The 24,466-nt window shown below is 38.7% G+C and overlaps 1 protein-coding gene across 2 annotated transcripts in view; it reads right to left on the bottom strand.

Annotated features, from left to right (window-relative positions):
- TTC39C (tetratricopeptide repeat domain 39C) overlaps positions 1-24,466 on the bottom strand; it is a 103,557-nt gene that overhangs the window by 57,480 nt on the left and 21,611 nt on the right. For both annotated transcript variants that reach the window (XR_015554278.1, XM_004420999.3), the window contains exons 2-3: positions 2,648-2,696; positions 577-705 (exon numbers count right to left, since the gene is read on the bottom strand). Coding sequence is in view for 1 of the 2 variants with exons in the window: in XM_004420999.3 (XP_004421056.1) it covers positions 577-705; positions 2,648-2,696 (178 nt within the window). In the remaining variant the exon portion in view is untranslated. The remainder of the gene's footprint in view (positions 1-576; positions 706-2,647; positions 2,697-24,466) is intronic.

Below are 24,466 nucleotides of genomic sequence, written 5' to 3'. Positions count from 1 at the left end.
CTGGCTTGACATGAAGGAGCAGGAGAAAAGACATGGCGGCTTTTGATGACTATAACCAACAGACTGGTTTGTCAGCTAAATATGTGACACATGTGAGACCCCTGGGCACTCCAGAAATATCAGGGAAGGAGGATGCCTCTCCAAAGCCTAGAACTTCTGCATTGAAAGGTGAAAGCAAAATCAGGAAAAGTGAATTATGATGTAACTGTGACTTTATTTGTAACCAAACGCTGGTGAGGCCTGTGTAAAAGTAGGTAAACAGCTGACTTCCCTAATTATGCCAAAATGCAACATATTCGCATTACATACACGTATATGAAAGCCTCATTACAAAAGCCCTTGTCACATGGCCCATTATGGAAGAAGATAATTTTAAGACACCAAAAGAGCATGCAGTGAATGGCTCTAATGACTGGAGGGAGCTTCTATTGTTTTAAGAAATACCTCTTACATAATCAAAAGGCTTAAGAAACATTTAGTGTTTTCAGTCATATCCTAAATACTAAAAACCAAGAAAATGAGCCATGTTCTACATAAGTGGCAACACAGTTGATAACCTAAAGACACAGTACTCACGTTCTTCTTAATTTTGTTCTTGATTGTTTCAATTACTCCAGCCTCTTCACTTTCGCATAGCTTTTCTGTAGTTTTCAAGTCATCACATGCCAATTGCATTTTTTCTTCCTCAAATGTCATCATGGCATTCTTCCAAGAAAGAAATAAGGAAAGAAGAAATGAATCAGAAAATGTTTGAAAATTTAGGCCAATTTATTACAACAAAACTCCAAACTAGGGGAAAAAAACATTTAAATTATTAGAGTCAGACTGAGGAGTCCTAGAACATCAAGGTAGTGCTAGCTTAACATGATAAGGAATGGAGAGCTGGATAGTGAGTTCATTAGGTCCGTCCAGGAACTCACTATCTTGTCTCTCCAGGTTGCAAGTAAAAGAACCAGAATGTTACAGCACACACTTTAAAAAAACTATAATCTCAGTATGAAATCAGAATATACCTCTATTACACCAGCATGAAAAACTACATGATCATAAATGTTACTGCAGTTCCGGCTCTACAATATTTTTTGTTATTAAACACAGTAACAAAAACCCTGTATAATTTCTGATTGGTCCACTTAATTCGTTTTTATAACAGAGTCTCACTGAAAAGTCCATTCTACCCACACACGGATCCCTGGCTCCATCAAGTAGTGCACAAAAACGCCAATGAAACAACAGCTAGGAGGTGCTCTTCGAAAATCATCAGTCTTTTCAGGGACAGCAATTCCAATGAGTCCACTTAATAAGGAACTCTTTTTATATTGTCCGCAGTGAAAGATTCCACTGACAGCTTGTTTCCAAGCACTTCATTCTGGTAGATATTTTCAGGCCACATTTGACCAGGGAGGGGCAATCCCTTCTCTGCTAAAAACCTGCTATTCTCACCCAGTAGAACCGAGGTTACCGAGATGAATGGGCTACAGGGACAAAGAGACACCAGGTTCTTGGAAGGACCGAATGAACTCAGTGTATCTAGCTTTCCATTCCTTATCACATTCAGCCAGCACCACCGTGGCATTCTAGGTCTCCTCAGTATGACTCTAACCTACTCTCTGTCCTAGCCAAACCAGACCACAGCCACCTGTGCCCAAGTCTCCCCTCCACACTCTTCTTCACAATCAAATTCCAACCCTGCCAGGGCCTCTTTCCCACCCTCTCCTCCACCCAGCCAAGCCTTTGCTTGTGCCTCCCTCAGAGCCTTTGTAGTTACGTGGGAACTCATGCTAGGATCCCTACCCAGCACCACTTTCCTTAAGACTGAGAACTGTTTTCTTGCAAACAGTAGGTCTTAAAAATTTTGTTGTATTGTCTGGCAATAAGAGGAAATAAACAGCTTGAACGAAAATCCATGTCACCAGAAGCAGGCGTGCTGCCTGTGGTTGGGTGCTGCCAGGCTGCGCACGACATGCCGACATGCCCATTTGCTGACATCTTTCTAAATCTGGAATCTAAATGCTTTCTCCATTTAACTTCTCTCAGTCTCTACTCATGATATTTTTTTTTTTTTTTTTTTTGCTGTGATACAATTCTATGATGGTTTTTAAAAAAACTACATGTTTGAAAGTAGTTTATGTGATAAGTGTTTCTGAAAAATAAAAGCATCCGATTTTCTACATTGCCCAATTTACTTTAAAAATCAACTACAACCTATTCCCTCAATTCCTAAATATTAATATTTGAAAATGTAATAGTAACCGACAAATTTTAGCTTTGCTAATTTAACTTGTCTTCCAGTTTATACTTACTCAATAATTTTAGAGCAAACCTTTATCATCCAAAGTCTGACCTTTTTTGTTTTTTTTAACTCTAATGCAGTTTTAATTTTTGGACAAGACTTTCAATTACATTTTTATTTTAAAAAGGATTTTGGTTGGGAAAAACTTAATACTCTAGAAGTAAGGTATAAGCATTTTGTTTTTAAAATTAGGGAAGAGAATCTAGATATATCATAGGTGTTGGTTAACAGGCAAAAACTTAATTCCAGTTTTAAACTCTAAAAGATCTGTATCTATACAGCCAGTAGCCACTAAATCATATACTTTATACATTTGTTTCCTTCATGCCAATACCTCTCCCCACATCAACTTACCAAAAAACTGACAAAGCTGGCTCCAAAACTCATTAATGGGCTATGATTTCTGTTAAGGAAACAAAACAAAGTTATTTTTATTGTAAACTGTCACTTTAAAAACATTTGATATCCCTTATATCAGGATCAAGATATATTCCTAATAAATGGATAGAAGTTAAGGTCTTCAAGCCGATTAAATCACCCTAAAAAAAAAATTTAAAGAGGCAAGGAGGTTCACAGGTCTGTCTGCCAGGATAGAATCTGCCCCTGGTCCTTCAAAGCAAGGTGAACAAGAATGTCCAATTATAACAGAGACGGTCTCAGTAAACCAATCTGACATCTACAAATGCATGGCCAAAGGAAGATTATTAATATTCATTTTTAAAATGCAAGATGTGTTCAAAACTTTATACACATAAAATATGTATCATTTTTTAGAGTAGATCAAAGGATTTTACCACTGAGCCAGATCTCAAAAACTCACTTATCCCATCCAAAGAACTTTAAGAACACCTCCCTAGGGTCAGTCATTCCCCACCGTAATACACAGTCATTATCCAATTTTACGTGTAAGCCAAGTATGAAACCAAATCAAACTAATAGCAATTCAAAAAATATAAGAATATAAACTTGCTGCTTCAAATTCACAACCAGTACAAAATCCAAATCTCTGTAAATCACACTAAGAGAGCAAGCAAGTTACGATTGCCTTCCTAAAGAAAAATAATTTTACTGACTTTTTATTATGTAAATAATACATGATCATTATAAACAAGGCAAGAACAATGCAGTCAATCCCCTACTGGAAATTCAGTTTGTGTCCAAAGTGAGTGTGTGTGTGTTGCGGGGGTGGGGAGCGGGTATGGGTAGGGAGAACACGCACATTTATCTGGATCTATGTACATGTATATGCACACACATACCCAATGCTCACATGAACATCTTTGTACATACGTCTTTGCAGGCAAGTCCAAATATGTTCTTGGGATAAATTGCTAGATGTAGCATTGCTGAGTCAAATGGTATGCACATCCATTTTCCTCTGGGAGTGATATGTGTGTGTCTATGTGTGTGGGGGGGCAGGCGGAGGAGGGAGGATCAAAAACTCAATTTATTTGGAATGTTAATCTTCTGCTACAATTTTTTTCCCATCTACTCAGTACCTACTCAAATTCTAGAGTGAATAATAGCTTGTTTACCCCTACTTAATAAGATACTTAAATCTACAAGAAAAAAATTAGGAATGTCAACTCACTGTGAAGAACCCCCCACCAGCTCTCACACCCATAAACCTGGCTCAAACAGCACATCTCACAGCACACTGCACCAGAGCAGATGTTAGGTCTCCCATTCCACAGCTCTACCTAGAATACTACCTAGAATACCAGTATAGGCTCCCACTCTATTATTATTACTTGGTTTGCATGTCGGTGTCCCCTCTAAAATGTTATTTTCAGCCTCATATCCCTCATCATCATGCCTTACACACAGCATGCATTCAACAAGTATGCATCAGTGAAGGAATGAATGACACAGAACTCTGCCTTTCAGGAGACACATTTCCATTAAGCGCTGATTAGGATGGCTTTCCCCTATTTTCCCCTTACATGATAACCACTTTGCCATTTGAGAAATAAAAGAAGCTTAAATTAGGGCCTAGTGTTGCTACATTTGCTCCTTGTTCTTGACTAAAATTAGGTTTCTGAGAGCCATGCCTATTAATTATTCACGGTACCCTAGCCTAGCCCTTAGTAGTTCACATACCATCTTATCACTGAAGTGAAAAGCCAGCCAAATGGAAACATTTTTCTCTCCTTGAGGTACTGTCTCTGTAAACCCCACAGCACTGGGTACATTAGACACTCCATAATGAACTGGTCCATATGCAGGTATCCTCTTACATGCTGCACACTACCCAGTGTTATAAGAACTTAATCCCTCAAGCTTCACTTGTTTAGTTCACTCGATTTTTTAACTCAACGTACTTCAAGTGACCCTACATTAATTTAACTCATCTTAATCAATTTTGGCCAACACGTGTTTCTACATAAAACTTATTCATTTTGGAGATTTGGAAACGTTCTCAAAGAGTAAAAGGATCATTAGTTCAAAACTGATGCTAAGGGAGAAGGAAGAAGCTCCTAGCTCACTTCAATATGCTTATCTTAGGAACCAATAAAGAGTGATCAAAACACAAGGGGAGTGAGGGTATTATGTAAAGGTTGAGTATAAAGACAAGCATCAGAACCAAAATACAAACCTTTCTAAATACCAGAAACACAAGGAAGAAAGTGGTGGCAAGTGAAACAGACCACACAGTGAAAACCTCAATTAAAAGAAGGGAGGATATATACATATTCGCTGATATTGAAAGAAACGATGGTAGGATAACCCACCGAGTTGTGTAAAAACTGGATACCTACAAAGTGAGAGAGGGAACAGGGACAAAGAAACAAAGATTGGAACGAAGCTTCTTTGTATGTACTTTGTTGTGTAGATTTGACTTTGGAACCATGTAAATGTTCTACATCATAATAATACCAAATTAAATTTTAATAATGTAATGTCTAAAAATAAAAACTAAAATGAATTACATGTACTTAAACGCAAAGCCAGTTGGTAACATAACCACACAACATAGAACGTTTAAAAGTCACAGAGTGACTTTAAAACTCAGTAATCTGACAGCACATCTCTATTATGAAATACCTTTGCCATCTTTTGCCACCAAAAGACGGCAAAAGAAACATTTAATTTGTTTTCAGTAATCATATTCCTACTAGTCAAGTTGTAATTGTTATTCTAAGGCTGCTGGGTATGCAGTCTGTGATAAAGCAGTGCACAGGTATGTTGGTGTTTGTTGAGATCCAGGATTTTGTGCTTAGGAAAAAAGATAAAGTTAGTCAAAAATCTTAGAGTCCAGAATACAAACAGGAAAATCAATGCAAACTCATTGGATTTTTTATAATAAAAATACATCTTTTCTAGCTCTGTCTAGAAAAAGCCCAGAAACAATGACCACCCAGTAGCATTGAGCATGCCTAGCACCTTCCCTAAATACATTAAGTAAGAGACCATGGCTCCTTGAAGAAATGGGTGATTCCAGGTCAGAGTAAAGAAATGTTCAAGAGCCTGGAATATCTTGCTATAGTAGAAAGCAAAGTTATAAAAAATACATTAGGGTCTTAAAGAGGTTCCCACTTGCCAAACATGGAAAAATTTGATCACCAATGAGGCTAAAAAACAGCAATGGATTGAAACACCAAGTAAGTTTAAACCATGAGTTCATAATGAACTCTTTTTTAATTTAAAAAAAAAAAAGAAAACAACTTCACTGGTTGCCTATGGAGAATCCTAGAGAACCAACTCATTATTTTGAAAACTGATAACAAGGGGAAAGAAAAAGCATTTACTCACTCTGCCTTTTCTCTATGAACTCGGAGTAATTAGTGGAGAGGAGGGTTTTCTTTACAAAAATATCCTGGGCTAATAAACGAAAAGCAAATGATAGAATCAGAGCATCTCATTTTGCCGATCTAATGAATTAATGGATATGGGCGGTGACCATAGAGACAGGAACATATTAAATACCATGCTGATACAATCAGCAAAATCCAAGCTGTGGGGAATTCTACAGGGCAAAAATGCTAGTTTCTTCAACAACAATATAAAAGTGTATGGGGAAAAAAGAGACTGAAAGGGAATCTCTAAAATAAAAGGTATACAAAACAACAGACACATATGAGAGACATATAAAACAACAACAAATATATATACATACACATATACACACACAAATACATAAACACACACGTACACACACAACAGCAACAATTAGAAAACGAAACTTAAAAATTATCATTCATGATAGCACCAAAATATTCATTATCTAAAGATAAATCTAAAAAAATGTGCAATATCCCTACACTGAAAACTCGAAACATTACTAAGAAAAATTAAAGACCTAAATCAGGGTTTCTCAATAGTGGCATTCTTCACACTTTGGGCTGAATAAGTCTTTGTTGTGGGGGCTGTCCTATGCGTTGTAGGACACTGAGCAGCATCCCTGTCCCCCATCTAGAAGATGCCAGAAGCACACAGTCACTCCCCCAAAGATGTGAAAACCAAAATGTCTCCATTCATTGCCAAAGGTCCTCTGGGGGCAAAATTGACCCTGGTTGCGAACCACTAACCTAAATACAGAGATATACAATTCTCATGGATTGGAAGGCTCAATATTGCTAAAATTTTAATTTCTCTTAAACTGAACTATAGCTTCAATGCAATCCCAAGCAAAATCCCTGGTGCGTGCGTGTGTGTGTGTACGTGTGCGTGTGTGTTTTGAAAAGTTGATGCTAAAATTTACATGGAAAAGCAAAATACTTAGAATGGCCAAATCAAATTTAAAGAAGAATAACAAAGCTGGAGATCTACATTACCTGATATCAAAACAGTTAAAATTAAGAATTTCTGTTCACTCATAAGAGATTGAAAAAGGCAAATCACAGACTAGGAGGAGATATTTGCAATACACATATCCAACAAAGAGCTCATCTTCAGAATATATAAAGAACTCACGTGAATCAGTTTGAAAAAAAACTGACAACCCAGTAAAAAATGGGCAAAAGTCTTGAATAGGCACTGCACAAAAGAGAATATCCAGAAGTCAATAGGCATATCAAAAAGTGCTGAAAAGCATTCATTATCAGGGAAATAAAAATTAAACCCACAATGAGATACCACTATACTCTCATCACATTGGCCATACTTATAAGGACTGACAATACCAAGTGTTAGTGAGGACGGGAAGCAACTGGAACTCTCATATATTGCTTAGCAATATCCTAAAACTAAACATATGCCTGCTCTATGATCCAGTAACTTCACTCCTGGGTATATATATACACAATAGAATTGAATTATTATGCCCCCAAAAGACATGTATAGTATGTTAATAGTAGTGTTATTCATAGTAGCCTCACACTGAAAACAATTCAAATGTCCATCAACAGTAGAATTGACCAAATAATTGCGGTATATTCATTCAAAGGAATAGCTCACAGCTACGAAAAAGAACAAACTATTGCTAAATGCAATAACATGAATTAATCTCATAGACATAATGTTGAGTGAAAGAAGCCAGATACAAAAGAGTCTATACTGAATGGTTCCATTTATAGGAAGTTCAAAACCACTATTCTGACATCTAACGACGACAGAGGTCAGAACAGTGGTATCTTTGTGGGGATACTGACTGGGAAGGAGCCCAAAGGAGGATATTAGAATGCTGGAAATATTCTATAACTTTATCTGGATGTAAGTAACTACACTGTGATGTTTACATACGTATACATTCTTTACTGTAAGTTTTTCCTTATGAAAAAGAGAAAAAATAAATCATAACTGATCAATGATGGGCATTTGATTATATCAGTGAATTAGTAATAACTTTTATAGGTATGGTAATGGTATTATGGCTACATTTTAAGGATTCTCTATTTTTTAGAGGTGTACATGAAAGTATTTATAGATGAAATGATATGATGACAGATTTGTTTCAAAAATAATTTGAGGTAAGAGGATTAAAAGTGAGCAGAATTACAAATAAAACGAGATTGGCCACGACTTAATAATTATTGAAGCCAGCTGATTGGAACACAGGAATTGATTAAATTATTTTATGTACTGTGGGAGATGTAGCATATTTTTCAAAATATAAAGTTAAAAAACAAACATATAAATAAAAATCCTCCCCAAAAGAAGATATCTTTTGGAATCCTTTGATGGGAAGGCTTCTAATGGTCACCGTCATAGTTTGCTTTTTGAAAATGAACCATCAGGGTCGGCCCCATGGCTTAGCAGTTAAGTGCGCGCGCTCCGCTACTGGTGGCCCAGGTTCGGATCCTGGGCGTGCACCGACGCGCTGCTTCTCTGGCCATGCTGAGGCCGCGTCCCACATACAGCAACTAGAAGGATGTGCAACTATGACATACAACTATCTACTGGGGCTTTGGGGGAAAAAAAAGGAGGAGGATTGGCAATAGATGTTAGCTCAGAGCTGGTCTTCCCCAGCAAAAAGAGGAGGATTAGCACGGATGTTAGCTCAGGGCTATCTTCCTCACAAAAAAAAAAAAGAAAAGAAAAAAAAGAAAATGAACCATCAGTAATAAAATGGCTCTAAATTTTTCTCTCTGTATAATGAGTCTCCCAAAGGTGGGAAAACTTGAGAATACAAAGAAGCAATTGAGTGTCTATTCCTAAATTTATGAACATTGCCATGGAAATTTAAAAAACAAAGTTTCTCCAGGATATTAAAAAATGGACGAATGAAGATTTTGTTTCCTGAAATACACTGAAAGGGAATGTATACATCTGATTCTCAAAGGAATATTTTTTCATTAAATAAATGGGCATAATTACTACAAGACAATCCCAACTGAATATGTGTCTTCAAATGTAATTTTATCCCCCAAACACAGTGGCAAATGGACTCAGACATTTTTCCAAAGAAGATATACAAATCGCCAACAAGTACATGAAAATATGCTCAACATCACTAATCATTAGGGAAATGCAAATCAAAACCACAAGGAGATACCATCTCATACCCATTAGGATGGCTACTATCAAAATAACAAGTGTTGGGGCTGGCCAGGTGGCATAGCAGTTAAGTGAGCGCTCTCCGCTTTGGCAGTCTGGGGTTCACCGGTTCGGATCCCAGGCGCTCACCAACGCACCGCTTGTCAAGCCATGCTGTGGAGGCGTCCCATATAAAGTAGAGGAAGATGGGCACGGATGTTAGTCTAGGACCAATTTTCCTCAGCAAAAAGAGGAGGATTGGCGACAGATGTTAGCTCAGAGCTGATCTTTCTCATCAAAAAATAAATAAATAAATAACAAGTGTTGGCAAGGATGTGGAGAAAATAGAACCCTGGTGCACCGTTGGTAGGAATGTAAAATGGTGCAGACACCATGGTGCATGACTGTATCTGATGAGGAGTTAATATCCAGACTATAGAAAGAACTCCTATAACTGAACAACAAAAAAACCCAAACAACCCTAGGGAAAACAGTATGGCAGTTCCTCAAAAATTTAGAAATATAAATTACCATATGATACAGCAATTCCACATATGGGTATATACCCATAAGAACTGAAATCAGGAACTCAAACAGTTGTGTGTACACCCACATTCTAGCAACATTATTCACAATAACCAAAAGGTGGAAGCAACCCCAGTGTCCATTGATGGACAAATGGACAAAGAAAATGTGGTATATACATCCAATGGAATATTATTCAGTCTTAAAAAGGAAGGAAATTCTGACACATTGCAACATGGATGAACCTTGAGGTCATTTTGCTAATTGAAATAAGTCAGTCATAAAAAGAAAAATACTGTATGATTCTACTTATATGATGATATGATGTACCTAGAGTACCCAATTTAGAGAGACAGAAGTAGAATGGTGGTTGCCAGGAGCTGGGGGGAGCAGGCAATGAGGAGTTGTTCAATGGGTGCAGAGTTTCAGTTTTGCAAGACGAAAAGAGTTCTGGAGACGGGATGCACAACAATGTGAGCGTACTTAACACTACTGAAGGTACTCTTAAAAATGGTTAAGATGGTAAATTTTATGTTATGTGTATTTTACCACAATTAAAAATTTTTTGAAAATGGAAAAAAAAAACAGTCTACAATAGAATAGCTGCCTCATTAAAAAACCAGATGCAATATTATGACCTAGGTAAATGCCTGATAAGATTTAACGTAAAAACAAAAGTTCTCTGCACCCTATGTTCCAACACCTATGAACAATAAAAAATGAATATTTGTTGTGAGGGGCAATAAGATTAAAGGAGATTTTTTCAATGACAAATGTGTGCACGTTGGGGGATAAATGGTCACGACTAAAACTACACTAATCATCACCTCTGTTTCAGTAATGTCACCATAGATATCCTCCCTACATTTAAACAACCTTTAGAGAGAAAAATGCATCATTTAAGTTAATTTACTCCTTCCAAATACTCCCTGTGATTCAGTTGTTGCCCTGATGCAATTTCTCAACAGAATATATCATGTAGTCAACCAAAGAGAATAACGGGGAGATTCAATAGTGAAACAGCCAAAGCCCGCTCACACGGGAGTGAGTTATTCACTCGGTGGCAAGCTGAGGCCGAGCTGTGCCCAGCTGTGGCCCAGGGTACTGTTAGCACAGGCTCATATTGAAATGGCCCTCGAAGAAGTAAAGAGAGAGACACTTTTATGAGGTTATTCCCCCAAACAGTCCCTGATTGTTTTCCAAAAACAAATGCAAATGATTTGAGGATTGCTTTTTATGTTATCTATGTAAGTAGTGTAAATAAGATTTTAAATGCACTCTCTTCAAAATAAAAAAAAAGAAGAAAGAAGGCCAGTGGACATCAAACAGAACCACACATTTTCTTGCTATTTGAACTAATTATCTTATTTGAAATTTTTTTTTCATTCTTAATAGTGAAATCTTCCCTCTACCTAGCTGACTCTTCCCCACTCTGCCAAGAAAAATGATAAATGAAAGGCTTTATAATAAGGAGGTTAATGAAAGCTGAGTTAAAAACTAAAATATGTCACAGTCAGTACTTAAGAGATAAAGCCTTGAGACGTCTAATCTTCATGGGACACCGACCGCCTGGTTGCAGACCTCCCAAACTTGTACTCGTGGTTCCTGGGCGAAGGGCTCAATTTTTACAGTCCTGCATTTCAAGTTCTCTAACTTTGAGTACACTGTGTTAACAATCAATAGATAAGATTAATTTGATTCTTCTCCAAGGAACTATGTTTTCCAAATTTATTGAACTTACTTTTTAATACCACTCAGAAATGGGAAGCTATTATGGTGAGCTACTTGGAGGTCTCAGTGTTTGTTTGGTTTTTTTTTTGGTAAGGAAGAGTGGCCCTGAGCTAACATCTGTTGCCAATCTTCCTCTTTTTGCTTGAGGGAGATTGGTGCTGAGCTAACATCTGTGCCAATCTTCCTCTATTTTGTATGTGGGACACTGCCACAGCACGGCTTGATGAGCAGTGCATAGGTCCGTGCCCGGGATCCAAACCTGTGAACGCTTGGCTGCCGAAGCAGAGCACGTGAACTTAACCACTATGCCACCGGGCTGGCCCCATCCTTAATTTTAGGATGTTGCAGCAATAACAGAGAAAGGAATGTCTGGCCTGCCAGTGACAAAGAGCATAAAAGTTTTTACCACTCACCGACTAAAGAGACTGAAAGATTTATCTCTACTCATACCGGTGAAAGCAAGGAAGAACAGTGACGTTTTCAGCACCCTGTTCTTGCAGCGTTCATTCAACAAACATTTGTTAAAGACAGCATCTCCCACATGCAGATAAGGACAAGTCGCCTCAGAAGTGATGAAGGAAAAACTCTAAACCAAAAGTCTAGGAAGAAAAGTGCCCTGTTCCCTCAGATGGTGGCCGAGGAAAATTGTGAAAAGGTTTGTTTAAAAGGTTTTTCTTGACATGATTTATAATGGTTATTAAGAATATTTTTCAAAAGGAAAAATCTATTCTGAAAGCATCTTAGTTAAAAAGTACTACAAATGTTTCCTTTGTGTGTTACATAGAGCATCCCTAGAGGTCTCATACATGATTAGAGAGCATCAGTAGAATGTTCCCTTTTGAAGCTTGTTACGCATCAGATTATAATACAAAATGCATTATCTGTGGTTTTTCTAGAAAGTTAAATCACTTCCATAGGAATACCAGTGGATGTATCCCATTCACTAAGTACCACCCTCCCCACAGGTCTGAGAGTTAGGTACCCAGGACCCTGTAGCCCCTGCTCCACATCTTCTAATTGTGCATGATCAATTTCCAGTTCTAAAGTGGTTTCCCATAGTGCACAGTCGATTCCGATCCTCCTCAGGGAAGGATTAAAATGTCAACCCCATCCAAATCAAACGATTAGGAGAGTGATTAAGAAATCAGGCTCGTAAAAAGCAATACAACTTGCTATCAAAGTCAAAGAAATAATGATGGTCTTCCAGGTTGCTCCTTGTCTCCATCAAAGTTATAAGAGGAAACTATAATTTTATTTTTTTAAAAATATGTTTAAAAAAAACAGGACACTTAATTTTAAAATCAAATACCCTAGTCATAACCAGACAATGTTCTGCAGTTTAAAAGTAAATGAAGACTGACCTCTTCTATACATGGAGCTATAAGAAAAATTCTAATAAATCTAGTTTTGTTTCATTCATCCATTCAAAATATATTTGTTGAACACCAAGTATACAGCAGGCACTGTGCTATGCAATAGAGATACAAAGATGACCAAGAACACTCCTGCTCCTCATAAAGCCTACACAGTCCAGTTTGGCTGCTAGAAAGAAACATTCCAATAATAACAAACAGTGAGGGAAGGTAGGTAGATGGTTGTTAATTTTACTCACAAAGTCATCCTTTGTTACCATATTTTTTGTGGATGAATGAGGCTTCCTCTAACATCGTATTTCACGAATTCTAAAAAAGGCTATTTGGCATCTTTGAATTTCTCTTCTCTAGTGTTCTTTTCTTTTTTTTTTTTCCTTTGGTGAGGAAGATTGGCCCTTAGCTAACATCTGTGCCAATCTGCCTCTAACTTTTGTACGTGGGACACTGCCACAGCACGGCTTGATGAATGGTATAGGTCCACGCCCAGGATCCAAACCCACAAACCCCGGGCTGCCGAAGAAGAGAGTGCAAACTTAACCACCAAGCCACCAGGCCGGCCACTCTAGTGTTCTTTTTTAAGAGGATACATTATTAAGCCTCCAATCACTCTCTATCACATCTATATATTTTAATTCTCTACAGAGCACTCACTACTATTTGATATTTACCTCATTATTTATTTGTTTTCTTGAATAGCTGGAAGCTCCCTGAGAGTGGGAACCCCATCTCTGCCATGTGCCTCTGTCCTGACCACACAGGATAGAACTTGGCATATAACAGGCCCCCAACATATATCTGTTTAATATACCAACCATCTCCTACAAAAACCACACTTCACGACATTTCATCTGATAGACCTTCCTCCACAGGTTCAAAAAAAATTACCAGATATAAGATCGCCATTAACCTGAGCCCATAAAAAGTGCTTTCAGTAAGAAAAATAAATGTGCTTGTTGTCTTTGTCAGAAGATAGCAGTGGGGGATTTCACTGAAAGGCTCTATTCTTACTTTTCAGATACAATTCAAAGTGTTATCCTTGGGGAACTTCTTATCTAAAGGACAGCATGTCTCTAAAAACATTGATAGCAAGGTTTATCATAGTTTATGACTGTTTGATTAAGAGTGTTTGGCATAGGTCCAGCCTTCTGTTCAGACTTGTTTTTGTTTTTTTGTGAGGGAGATCAGCCCTGAGCTAACAGCCATGCTAATCCTCCTCTTTTTGCTGAGGAAGACCGGCCCTGAGCTAACGTCTATTGCTAATCCTCCTCCTTTTCTTCCCTTTTTCTCCCCAAAGCCCCAGTAGATAGTTGTTTGTCATAGGCGCACACCCTTCTAGTTGCTGTATGTGGGACGCGGCCTCAGCGTGGCTGGACAAGCGGTGCGTCGGTGCGCGCCCGGGATCCAAACCCACGCCGCCAGTAGCGGCTTGCGTGCACTTAACCGCTAAGCCACGGGGCCAGCCCCTGTTCAGAATTGTTTTTATCAAGCCCCCACCCTTCTTGGGGATTTGGGAGTCTTTAGCATACCACCAGCTGGCCCCAGGGGCACCCCACCATGTGTCAGGGGCACCCCAGGCCAGGAGGGACACCAGTCCCCAGGGAGCAGCGGCTCCTGTGTGTGCAATGATGTTCACACTTGCAGCCACTCGTCTTTGTTTACCTTTGTTATGTTAACTGCTTGTGATGTGGCCTTGCCTCTTATCAGGAAACAACCTTGTAGTTCACGTCTGGTGCCATGAAGCCACAGAAGACTCTCACTGGAAGCAGTGAAGCCATCAGCTGGTGGCAGGTCATGGGAGGACTCCTAGGGGGCAGGTTGAGACTCTGCGTCTCCTCCCCACAGACAGACAGAATAAGCGAGAGCCTCGATAGTCTGTTCCTACAGAGTTAAGCAGTAATTATCTACAGATAGATCATCAATGAGCCACTCTGTGCAGCACTCTGAAAAATAACTAGGCCCTTGATTCTACTTCCCATGGACAATTGTTCTGATCGATGAATTTCTAGAATGTTTAGACATTAAGAAAGCATTCCCTGCATTTGGCAAGATGCCCCTCAAAGCCACCAGAACCACAGACTTGTTCTACGACTGCATGGCAAAAACAGAATTTCATTTGTTAGGTTTGTCCCTGGTATCCTGCAAAGCAAAAGCTAGCAGATTCAGGGGTATGCCTTGGGGTGGAGGGAGATTTGGGGAACAACTATGAAAGAGAAATGGTGAACTGGACAGAGGACACGGAGTGCTAGGCCTGGAGTGGGAGGCTGGAGAGCCAGCACCCTGGGTGCTACCCCTCACAGAGTCCCAAACGGTGGCCTGGCACCCGGCCAGCCAGGCCTGTGAGGAAGGAGATGAGAGACTGAGACAGTGAAGTGAAAGCCAGGGAAGACAGTTTGGCCCTGAGTCCTCATCTTTTAACGTCCAAATGATTTCTTGAGTGAAAACTAACTGGTCTAGGGGCTGGCCCCAATGGCATAGTGGTTAAGTTTGGCACATTCCGCTTTGGTGGCCTATGTTCACAGGTTCGGATCCCAGGTGTGGACCTAGACCGCTCATCAGCCACGCTGTGGCGGTGACCCACATATAAAGTAGAAGAAGACTGGCATAGATGTTAGCTCAGGGCTAATCTTCCTCAAGCAAAAAAAACGAAGAAGACTGGCAACAGATGTTAGCTCAGGGCTAATCTTCCTCAGCAAAAAAAAAAAAAAATTAACTGGTTTAATTAATATGACCAACTATTTAGTAAGTTGACATTTAAGAAACAAAATATCTAAATAAAAATTAAGTTTGTCTTGAGACAAGAACAGGGAAAATATAAAGTTTTTCCATTTTATTTCCTTTTCCATTATTATTTTATCCTGTAAAATTTCCAAATCAAGATAAAAACAATGAGAAGGGAATATCATGCTCTCTTGCTTTGGACTTTGGCACAAAGGGTCCTGGGTCACTGACCTTCCACCTCATTCCTCACTAGCCCCTGCTCATCCTCCAGGCCTTGGTCCAAAAGGTGCTGGTTCCAGACCACCCTTCCTGGGCTCTCTCCCAGTCAGGTTGGAGCCCTCCTCTGGGCTCACACTGCCCCTTGGCCTTTGCCCTTCAGAACACTTCTCAAATACTGTTACTGCTTTTCCCACCGCGATGGTGCCTAGCACACAACCTGCCATCTAGAACGCCCTATATGAGCACTTGCTGAATCAGTGAATGAATCAACGAATGAGTGAATGAATGAATGAGTGAATTAGTGGCCTGACAGATAAATGAGCAAAAGAATAACTAAAAGAAGGCACAGAAAGTGATATCCGTATGTTGAATTCATTAAAGGTGGCTATGTGATAGATGAAACTGTTTAATTTCATACTGTAAAGCTGTTTTACTGAGTGAAGAAATTCATTGAATAGTGCCTGGCATATATTAGGTAAAATATAACTATTTATTGAATGAAGTTAACAAATAATTAATTGGTCTAAATAAAGAAAAAATAAAGAAGACACTCCTGGAAACAGGATTAATACTTGCATAGTCTCTGGAGAATACAAAATGCTTAAAATGATTTCCCACCTTTATTGTTAGCTCGCCTTAAAACATCACTCTACAAGTATATTTCTTGAATTGTTCATCTGTAGGACTCTGAAAAATATTTATGGTGGCATTATAAAGACAGTTTCTTAAACTATGACTCCTTTTATTATATAATTATAAAATTTTCTCTTCAGTTGGCAAACATCTTAAGAACTACATAATCATGTATTGATATGTTCACTTTATAGCTGTATTTTAAAATTTTAACAATTTAAAATTTAAATAATTACATGTGGTTTTCACAGAGAATATATTCTACAATACATAACAGATCTATTCTTTACCTACACACTTATAGTCAAGCCCTGCCTAAAAGGAACTCTGTGCTTTTGAAAAGCCCACCTAAGAAAAAATTAAACTCAAAACAGCAATCACTGATATTTCCCATGAAAGTGGTATCTTAAAAGATAAATACTATTATGATTTTTTAGTAAACAGGATTATAGTGCACAAAAAGAAAACAATATCTACTCAAATAAAGTTACACTAAAATTATTTGCTATTCCAGAAGAACAGAGGCAGAAAAAAGTTACTCGTTTTAACTAAAACTTTACATTTAATTCAAATGTTTACTATATCATTCCTTTTAAAACAACAAGTAATTCAAATCAGAATTCATACTGTCATGACTGCCTTCAGGCTGTGTGCAGCCTTGCATAAATGTGAAAGGGCGGCAAGTAAAAACACTTCCTTTATTTAAGGAAGTCAGAAATAGGGTACTTAAGTGAATTTAACAAAATCGATTCACTCCCCCAAGCCCTTAACTGCTTATGCAACCATTTATTAATGTCTTACTTATAGTTTACCAAGTATTTCAAAACTGCAAAACTCTATATTTTGGAAAGTACATGTATGTATTTGTTTTCCAAATTCACTGATTTATTAGTCTCACATGAATTATTAAACTATAATACTATACTTTTTTCTGTTTTAGTAGAGGTATTATCAGACCACTTATACTTACACATAAGTAATAGATAAAACCCATCTATAAGAGATTCTGTTCAAGAACAGAATGAAATTTTTCTTTGGCCAGATGAAAGATGCTGTGATGATATTTGGGAAAGCTACACTACCAATAAAAATAAAGAGGCCCTGCATCAAATAAACATGGCTAAATGAACAAGATAGCCTTGTATTTTCACACACTCTCATTACCTTCCTCTACTGGTCTTGTCTCCAATACAGAGCTGTTATATTTTATAATGATTTGTTATGATTCCAAATATTAACAGTAGGAGATATTTCCTCCTTCAATAATTTCATTAAAGTATCAAATAAAGCTACATATAAGTAAGGATTTGTTTGGTTGGTTTTGCTGTGGTTGTAGTTGTTGTTATAACATGCGGAGGCTTTCCTCTCTGTATACCACCTGCCTTCCTGCTACAAAAAGAAATAAAGAAGGGGGGCTGACCCAGTGGCGCAGCAGTTAAGTGCCCACGCTCCACTTTGGCAGCCCGGGGTTCGTGGGTTCGGATCCCAGGCGCGCGTCAACCCACCGCTTGTCAAGCCATGCTATGGTGGCATCCCATATAAAGTAGAGGAAGATGGGCACGGATGTTAGCCCAGGGCCAATCTTCCTCAGCAAAAAAAGGAGGATTGGAATCGGATGTTAGCTCAGGGCTAATCTTCCTCACCAAAAAACAAAAAGAAAGAAATGAAGGGAGGCAGGGAGGGTGGAGGAGAGGGAGGGAGAAAGGAAAAAAGAGAAATACTATACCCTAGTCTAAGAATGATATGGATGTCATGATTTTTTATAACAAAGTGATATTAAATACACATTAAAGTTGAACAACTTTAAAACCATAAAAAACCCAATTTATGAAACTCCCATCTTAAGAAAATATAAATCAATGTAAATGTATACCTTAAACTATGGACTTTCTTTTTGAGCAGGGCAGCATGAATATCATGCTAAAATTCTATATAATATAAAAGGTGATATTTAGAGACAGCTAAATATTTCAGTAACAAATATTCATTAAACTTTGTGACATAAAAGTCAAAAATTACTTAAAATGAAAAAAAACCCACAATCAAATGGATTTTTTCTGAAGAAGCATGGTTGACATATTACTTTGCCCATATGCATTTAAATACACAACATAACATTTATAGTGACTGATGGGAATGAAAATTGGTGCAGACCTTTTGGAAAGTTCTATATCTATTTTTCTATCTATCTTTCAAGAGACTTAAAAACATTTCTAAGAATCAATCCTAAGAAAAATGAAATGCAGAAAAATATTTCTACACAAAGATATTCAATGTAGTATTATATAAAATATTATTTTACACGCCCCCCCCAAAAAAAATGTAGTAACTAAGGAAATGCTTACTTCAGTGTGTTTGAAAAAGCATGGTCTCTCAAAAATGGCCACGAGTTAAAATCTTTCCTTGATCATGGACTGACTGTGTGATCACAAGCAACATATACAAACTCTCAGCCTGTGTTTCCTCATTAAAAATTTGATGTAATTATACTGCCTTATATAAGTGTAATAAAAAAACAAGAAAAGTACCTAAAATGCCTACTTTGAAGCTTGGCACATAGTAATCATGCATTAAACTAGGTACTCTGTCACGTCTGATCAGTGAAAAAACAGAATATAAAGTAATACGTGCAGTATGACAAACTATGTAAAAACACTGACAAAAGGAAATATCCTAAAATGTTATCTATTAGTAGTAGGAGTCAAGAGTGATTTTTCTTTTTTCTACTTTTCTTTCTTTTCCAAACTACCCATAAATAAGCATTTACCTCCTTTGCAATCTGAAAAGTTTTTAATTTAATCAACATAAGGCATCGTTTTAAAATGTGCACATAAAAGTGATTTAAAATACCAATATTTAATTAATTTTCATCCATTTACTTATTCAAAATATCACAAATATCTTTTAAGCACCTATGTGTGCCAAGGACTGTTCCAGGCACTGAAATAAAACCCCTTTACACGGTGTTGATGTTTTAGATGGCAAGACTGACAGTGAACAGATACATATTTATCACTAAATCATCAATTCTACAACTGAGCCTACAAGCACTTTTAAAATAGTATTCTCGGCATTTATTACAGCTTTCCAGAAAACAAAACAAAACTTAATATATCATAAAGATTTCTTAACTTATAAATTTTCTTTAAAAAAGTCACAAGAGACAGGGGCTGGCCCTGTGGCGTAGTGGTTAAGTTGGCACACTCCACTTTGGTGGCCCGGGTTCGCGGGTTCAGATCCTGGGTGCAGACCTACACCACTCACTCCTCAGCCATGCTGTGGCAGTGACCCACATAGTAGAGGAAGACTGGCACAGATGTTAGCTCAGGGCTAACCTTCCTCAGGAAAAAAAAATTAAAAAAAAAAGTCACAAGAACACGGTGTGCTGGAGCAGTGCTTCTCATCTTTTACTATGCATTTTAAAGTCCCCCTTGTTAAAATGCAGATTCTCATTCAGGTGGTCTGGGGTGAGGCCTTCTATATTCTAACAAGCCCCTAAATGATGCTGTTGGGCCTCAAACCACACTTTGAGTAGCAAAGTCTTAGAAGCATTGTGAGGATTTTTGTTTCAAAAAAGTGGTAAGTTAATGCTTGCAGAATTTTGCTAACTAAAATATATATTCTAATGTAAACCTTTTGGAAAGGAATATTTGAAGACATCAATGATATTTTCCTACTTGAGATAAAGAATTCTTGTATTTATTAAGGCTTGCTTTGTTGAACCAAACGTAAGATCTTATTCCCAAAAGTATTTCTCAGTCTTCCCATTGTGATCGCTAGCACCTCGTCCTCTCACAGGCCTCTGGGAGCTGAGGGTACTGGCTTTCCCTTGTTCTTCCCTTTTCCTGTTCCCTTCACTCCAGCCTCCATCTCGGGCCTCACCTCTCAGGACTGGCCTCTCTCAGACTCTAGTCCACACCAAACTGTCACAAAAGCAGTGCTGCCCAGGGACACGTCTCAACACGCCTTCTGTCGTTGACCAGTTGTCTCTTTCGATTGTGCATCAGAACAAATCACCGCCATTGTTGGCTGTTTAAGCTCCCCCAATAATCTAGCCCTCACCAGCTTTACTTATTCTTCTGCCAAGCAGGCTCTCTGCTCCAGCTCTGCAAATCTGCAAGCCCTTCACCACCCCACAGTACTGATCTTTTCCTCTCAGTCTTTGCACGTTCTCCTCTTCACACTCCAATTCAAATCCTGAAAAAAATCCAACTTTTTCCATGATGCCTCTCTGACCTGTACCCAAGCTGTGTCCATAGAAAGAAATCAGAATTCCTGGGTTTACACCACAGCTCCAACAAACTATTCTTTCTGTCAACCTCCATTACAGAAGTTTCATTCCCATAGGTGAAAAATCCAACAGCTAGAGGTAAACAGATTTGGGGCAAGAAGTTACCATACTGTCCTGATGTGAGATGCTAAATGTTAGAGGCAGCATAACAACAACCCTGGGACCGGCCCCGTGGCTTAGCAGTTAAGTGTGCGCGCTCCGCTGCTGGCGGCCCGGGGTTCGGATCCCGGGCGCGCACCGACGCACCGCTTCTCTGGCCATGCTGAGGCCGTGTTCCACATACAGCAACTAGAAGGACGTGCAGCTATGACATACAACTATCTACTGGGGCTTTGGGGGAAAAAATAAATAAATAAATAAAATTAAAAAAAAAAACAAGCCTGGCAGGAATTCTTTGAAATGCTTTGCAGATGTGAAACCACTCCTTCAATCCTGAACCTGTGATCACCTAATGTCACACACCTCAGACTTCTCTCCCATCCTGAGGACTTCCCCGGATGCGCACCTGCGTCTCTCCAAGTGCCCTTGCTCAAGGACTCTATCGGCCTACGAGTTACAGCGCAGAAGCAGAATTGAGTAAGCTCTGAGTATGAGATGGCGTGAAACGTGCGTGGCAACGCTGAGTATGGGACAGTATGAAAGCCCCTCATGTTTGTGGCTTTGTGTTGAGCAGCCACAGTCCCAAGCAGCAGACTGGCAGGTTTCTGGGACACCGCTAGGGTGCCTGGCCTGCCACCCAGCATTTGGCCCCAGTGTCTCAAGCCCAGTCCATGCTCAGAAGGCCTGGGCTTTTCTTTGCTCTCTTTTATTTTTCAGTGTGCTAACTAAGTGCTCTAATAACTTGCTTCTCTAAAGATTTAGCTCTAAGATTGGGGTAGGAAAGATTTAGCTCTAAGGAAGGGGTAGGAAAAAAAGAATAATATCACTGAGTAGTTTTTGATTTCACTCTTTTTTCAACATATACTGCTTCCATTTAATTTTCAAGCTATTTCTACAAATTACATTTTCTACTACTCTTAGTTTGCTTCATAAATGTGTATCTTTCATACATATATATTATATAACCCCAGCTAGACTCTCAATTTCTTGAGGACAGAGACCAGGCCTTCTTTCCTCCACAGAATTTCATTTATTTTATCACCTACATGTACTCTGCAGGCATGGCACACAGGAATTTTTAAGAGAGGCATGGCACCCGCACTCAGATTGCTTGCAGAAGCTCCCAGAATGCCTCAGTATGCAGGTACGTTCAATATGTGACTGGCTTACTGAAAAATCCCTGAGACCCTAAGTGTCATTAGGCAAATCCCTTATTTACACTGTATCAGCATATAGAGTGTATTTATTTCTGCTTTTTTGTGGTCTTTTTATGTCTTAAAATTAAAATTATATTACATATAGTAGAAGAGGGGCAGTTAAAGAGAAATCTGTAAGCCCTTGGGAGAGAGATTTGGCAATACATAGTATTGATCCTTCAACCAAATGATTCCACACCTAGACATGTACCCAGAGAACATTTTGCACGTGTGTAAGACATGTACAAAGATGTTCACTAAGGCACTGTTAGGGATCCTAAGGAAATGGAACTCACCTAAATAGTTATTGGTAGTTATTGGCAATGAATAAGTATATCATCTACTTATATGATGAAACACTATGCTGAATGATTAAAATGATTACACTTTATTTATATACAGGCCTACCTTGTTTTCTTGCGCCTCATAGATATTGCAGATTTTTACACAAACTGAAGTTCTGTGGCAACTCTGTGTCTCGCAAGTCTATCAGCGCCATTTTTCTAACAGCATTTCCTCACTTCGTGTCTGTGCATCATATTTTGCTAATTCTCACAATATTTCAAGCTTTTTCATTATTATTATATTTGTTATGGTGATCTGTGATCAAGTGACCTTTGATGTTACTATTGTAATTGTTTTGGGGCACCACAAACCATGTCCATATAAGACGGCGAACTTCATCAATAAATGTTGTGGGTGTTCTGACTGCTCCACTGACTAGCCATTCCCCCGTCTCTCTCCCTCTCCTCAGGCCTCCTTATTCCCCGAAACACAACAATATTGAAATTAGGCCAGTTAATAACCCTACAACAGCCTCTAGGTATTCAAGCGAAAGGAAGAGTCACGTCTCCCACTTTAAATCAAAAGCTAGAAATGATTAGGCTTAGTGAGGAAGGCATGTCAAAAGCTACGACAGGCCAAAAACTAGGCCTCTTGCATCAAACAGTAAGCCAAGTTGTGAATGCAAAGGAAAGTTCCTGAAGGAAATTAAAAGTGCTACTCCAGTGAACACACGAACAATAAGAAAGTGAAACAGCCTTACTGCTGATCTGGAGAAAGTTTTAGTGGTCTGGATAGAAGATCCAACCAGCCACAACATTCCCTTAAGCCAAAGCCTAATCCAGAACAAGGCCCCAGTTCTCTTTAGTTCTATGAAGGCTGAGAGAGGTGAGGAAGCTGCAGAAGAAAAGTCTGAAGCTAGCAGAGGTTGGTTCATGGGGCTTAAGGAAAGAAGCCATCTCCATAATATAAAAGTGCAAACTGAAGCAGCAAGTGCTGATGTAGAAGCTGCAACAAGTTATCCAGAAGACCTGGCTAAGATAATGAAGGTGGTTACACTAAACAACAGATTTTCAGTGTAGACAAAACAGCCTTCTATTGGAAGAAGATGTCATCCAGGACTTTCATAGCTGGAGAGGAGAAGTCAATGCCTGGCTTCGAAGGACAGGCTGACTTTCTTGTTAGGGGCTAATGCAGCTGGTGACTTGCAGTTGAAGCCAATGCTCATTTACCATTCTGAAAATCCTAGGGCCCTTAAGAATTATGCTAAATCTACTTTGTCTATACTCTGTAAATAGAACAAGAAAGCTGCATGACAGCACATCTGTTTATAACGTGGTTTACTGAATATTTTAAGCCCACTGTTGAGACTTACTGCTCAGAAAAAAGGATTCCTTTCAAAAGATTACAGCTCATTGACAATGCACCTGGTCACCCAAGAGCTTTGATGGAGATGTACAACGAGATTAATGTTGCTTTTACATCTCCTAACACAACATCCCTTCTTCAGCCCATGGATCAAGGAGTCATTTCAACTTTCAAGTCTTTGAAATAATTTAAGAAATACATTTCATAAGGCAATAGCTGCCATAGGTAGGATTCCTCTGATGGATCTGGGCAAAGTAAACTAAAAACCTTCTGGAAACGATTCACCATTCTAGATGCCATTAAGAACATTCATGATTCATGGGAAGAGGTAAAATATCAATATTAACAGGAGTTTGGAAGAAGTTGATTCCAACCCTCATGGGTGACTTTGAGGAGTTTGAGACTTCAGTGGAGGAAGTAACTGCAAATTTGGTGGAAACAGCAGGAGAACTAGAATTAGACGTGGGCCTGAAGATATGATTGAATTGCTGCAATCTCATGATAAAACTTAAACAGATGAGTTGTTTCTTACGGATGGACAAAGAAAGTAGTTTCTTGAGAGAAAATCTATTCCTGGTGAAGATGCTGTGAAGATCATTGAAGTGACAACAAATAACTTAGAATATTATATAAACTTAGTTGATAAAGCAGCGTCAGGGTTTGAGAGGACTGACTCCAATTTTGAAAGAAGTTCTACCGTGGGTAAAATGCTATCAAACAGCATCACACGCTACAGAGATTTCGTTCGTGAAAGGAAGAGTCAATCAATGTGGCAAACTTCATTGTTGTCTTTTTTAAGAAACTGCTACAGCCACCCCAACCT

The sequence above is a fragment of the Ceratotherium simum genome, chromosome 14 (genome assembly GCF_057802395.1).
Source record: "Ceratotherium simum simum isolate JZ-2026a chromosome 14, ASM5780239v1, whole genome shotgun sequence".
Lineage (NCBI taxonomy): Eukaryota > Metazoa > Chordata > Mammalia > Perissodactyla > Rhinocerotidae > Ceratotherium > Ceratotherium simum.
Note: the sequence above shows the minus strand (reverse complement) of the source record. Positions and strands in the feature narration are given on the sequence as shown.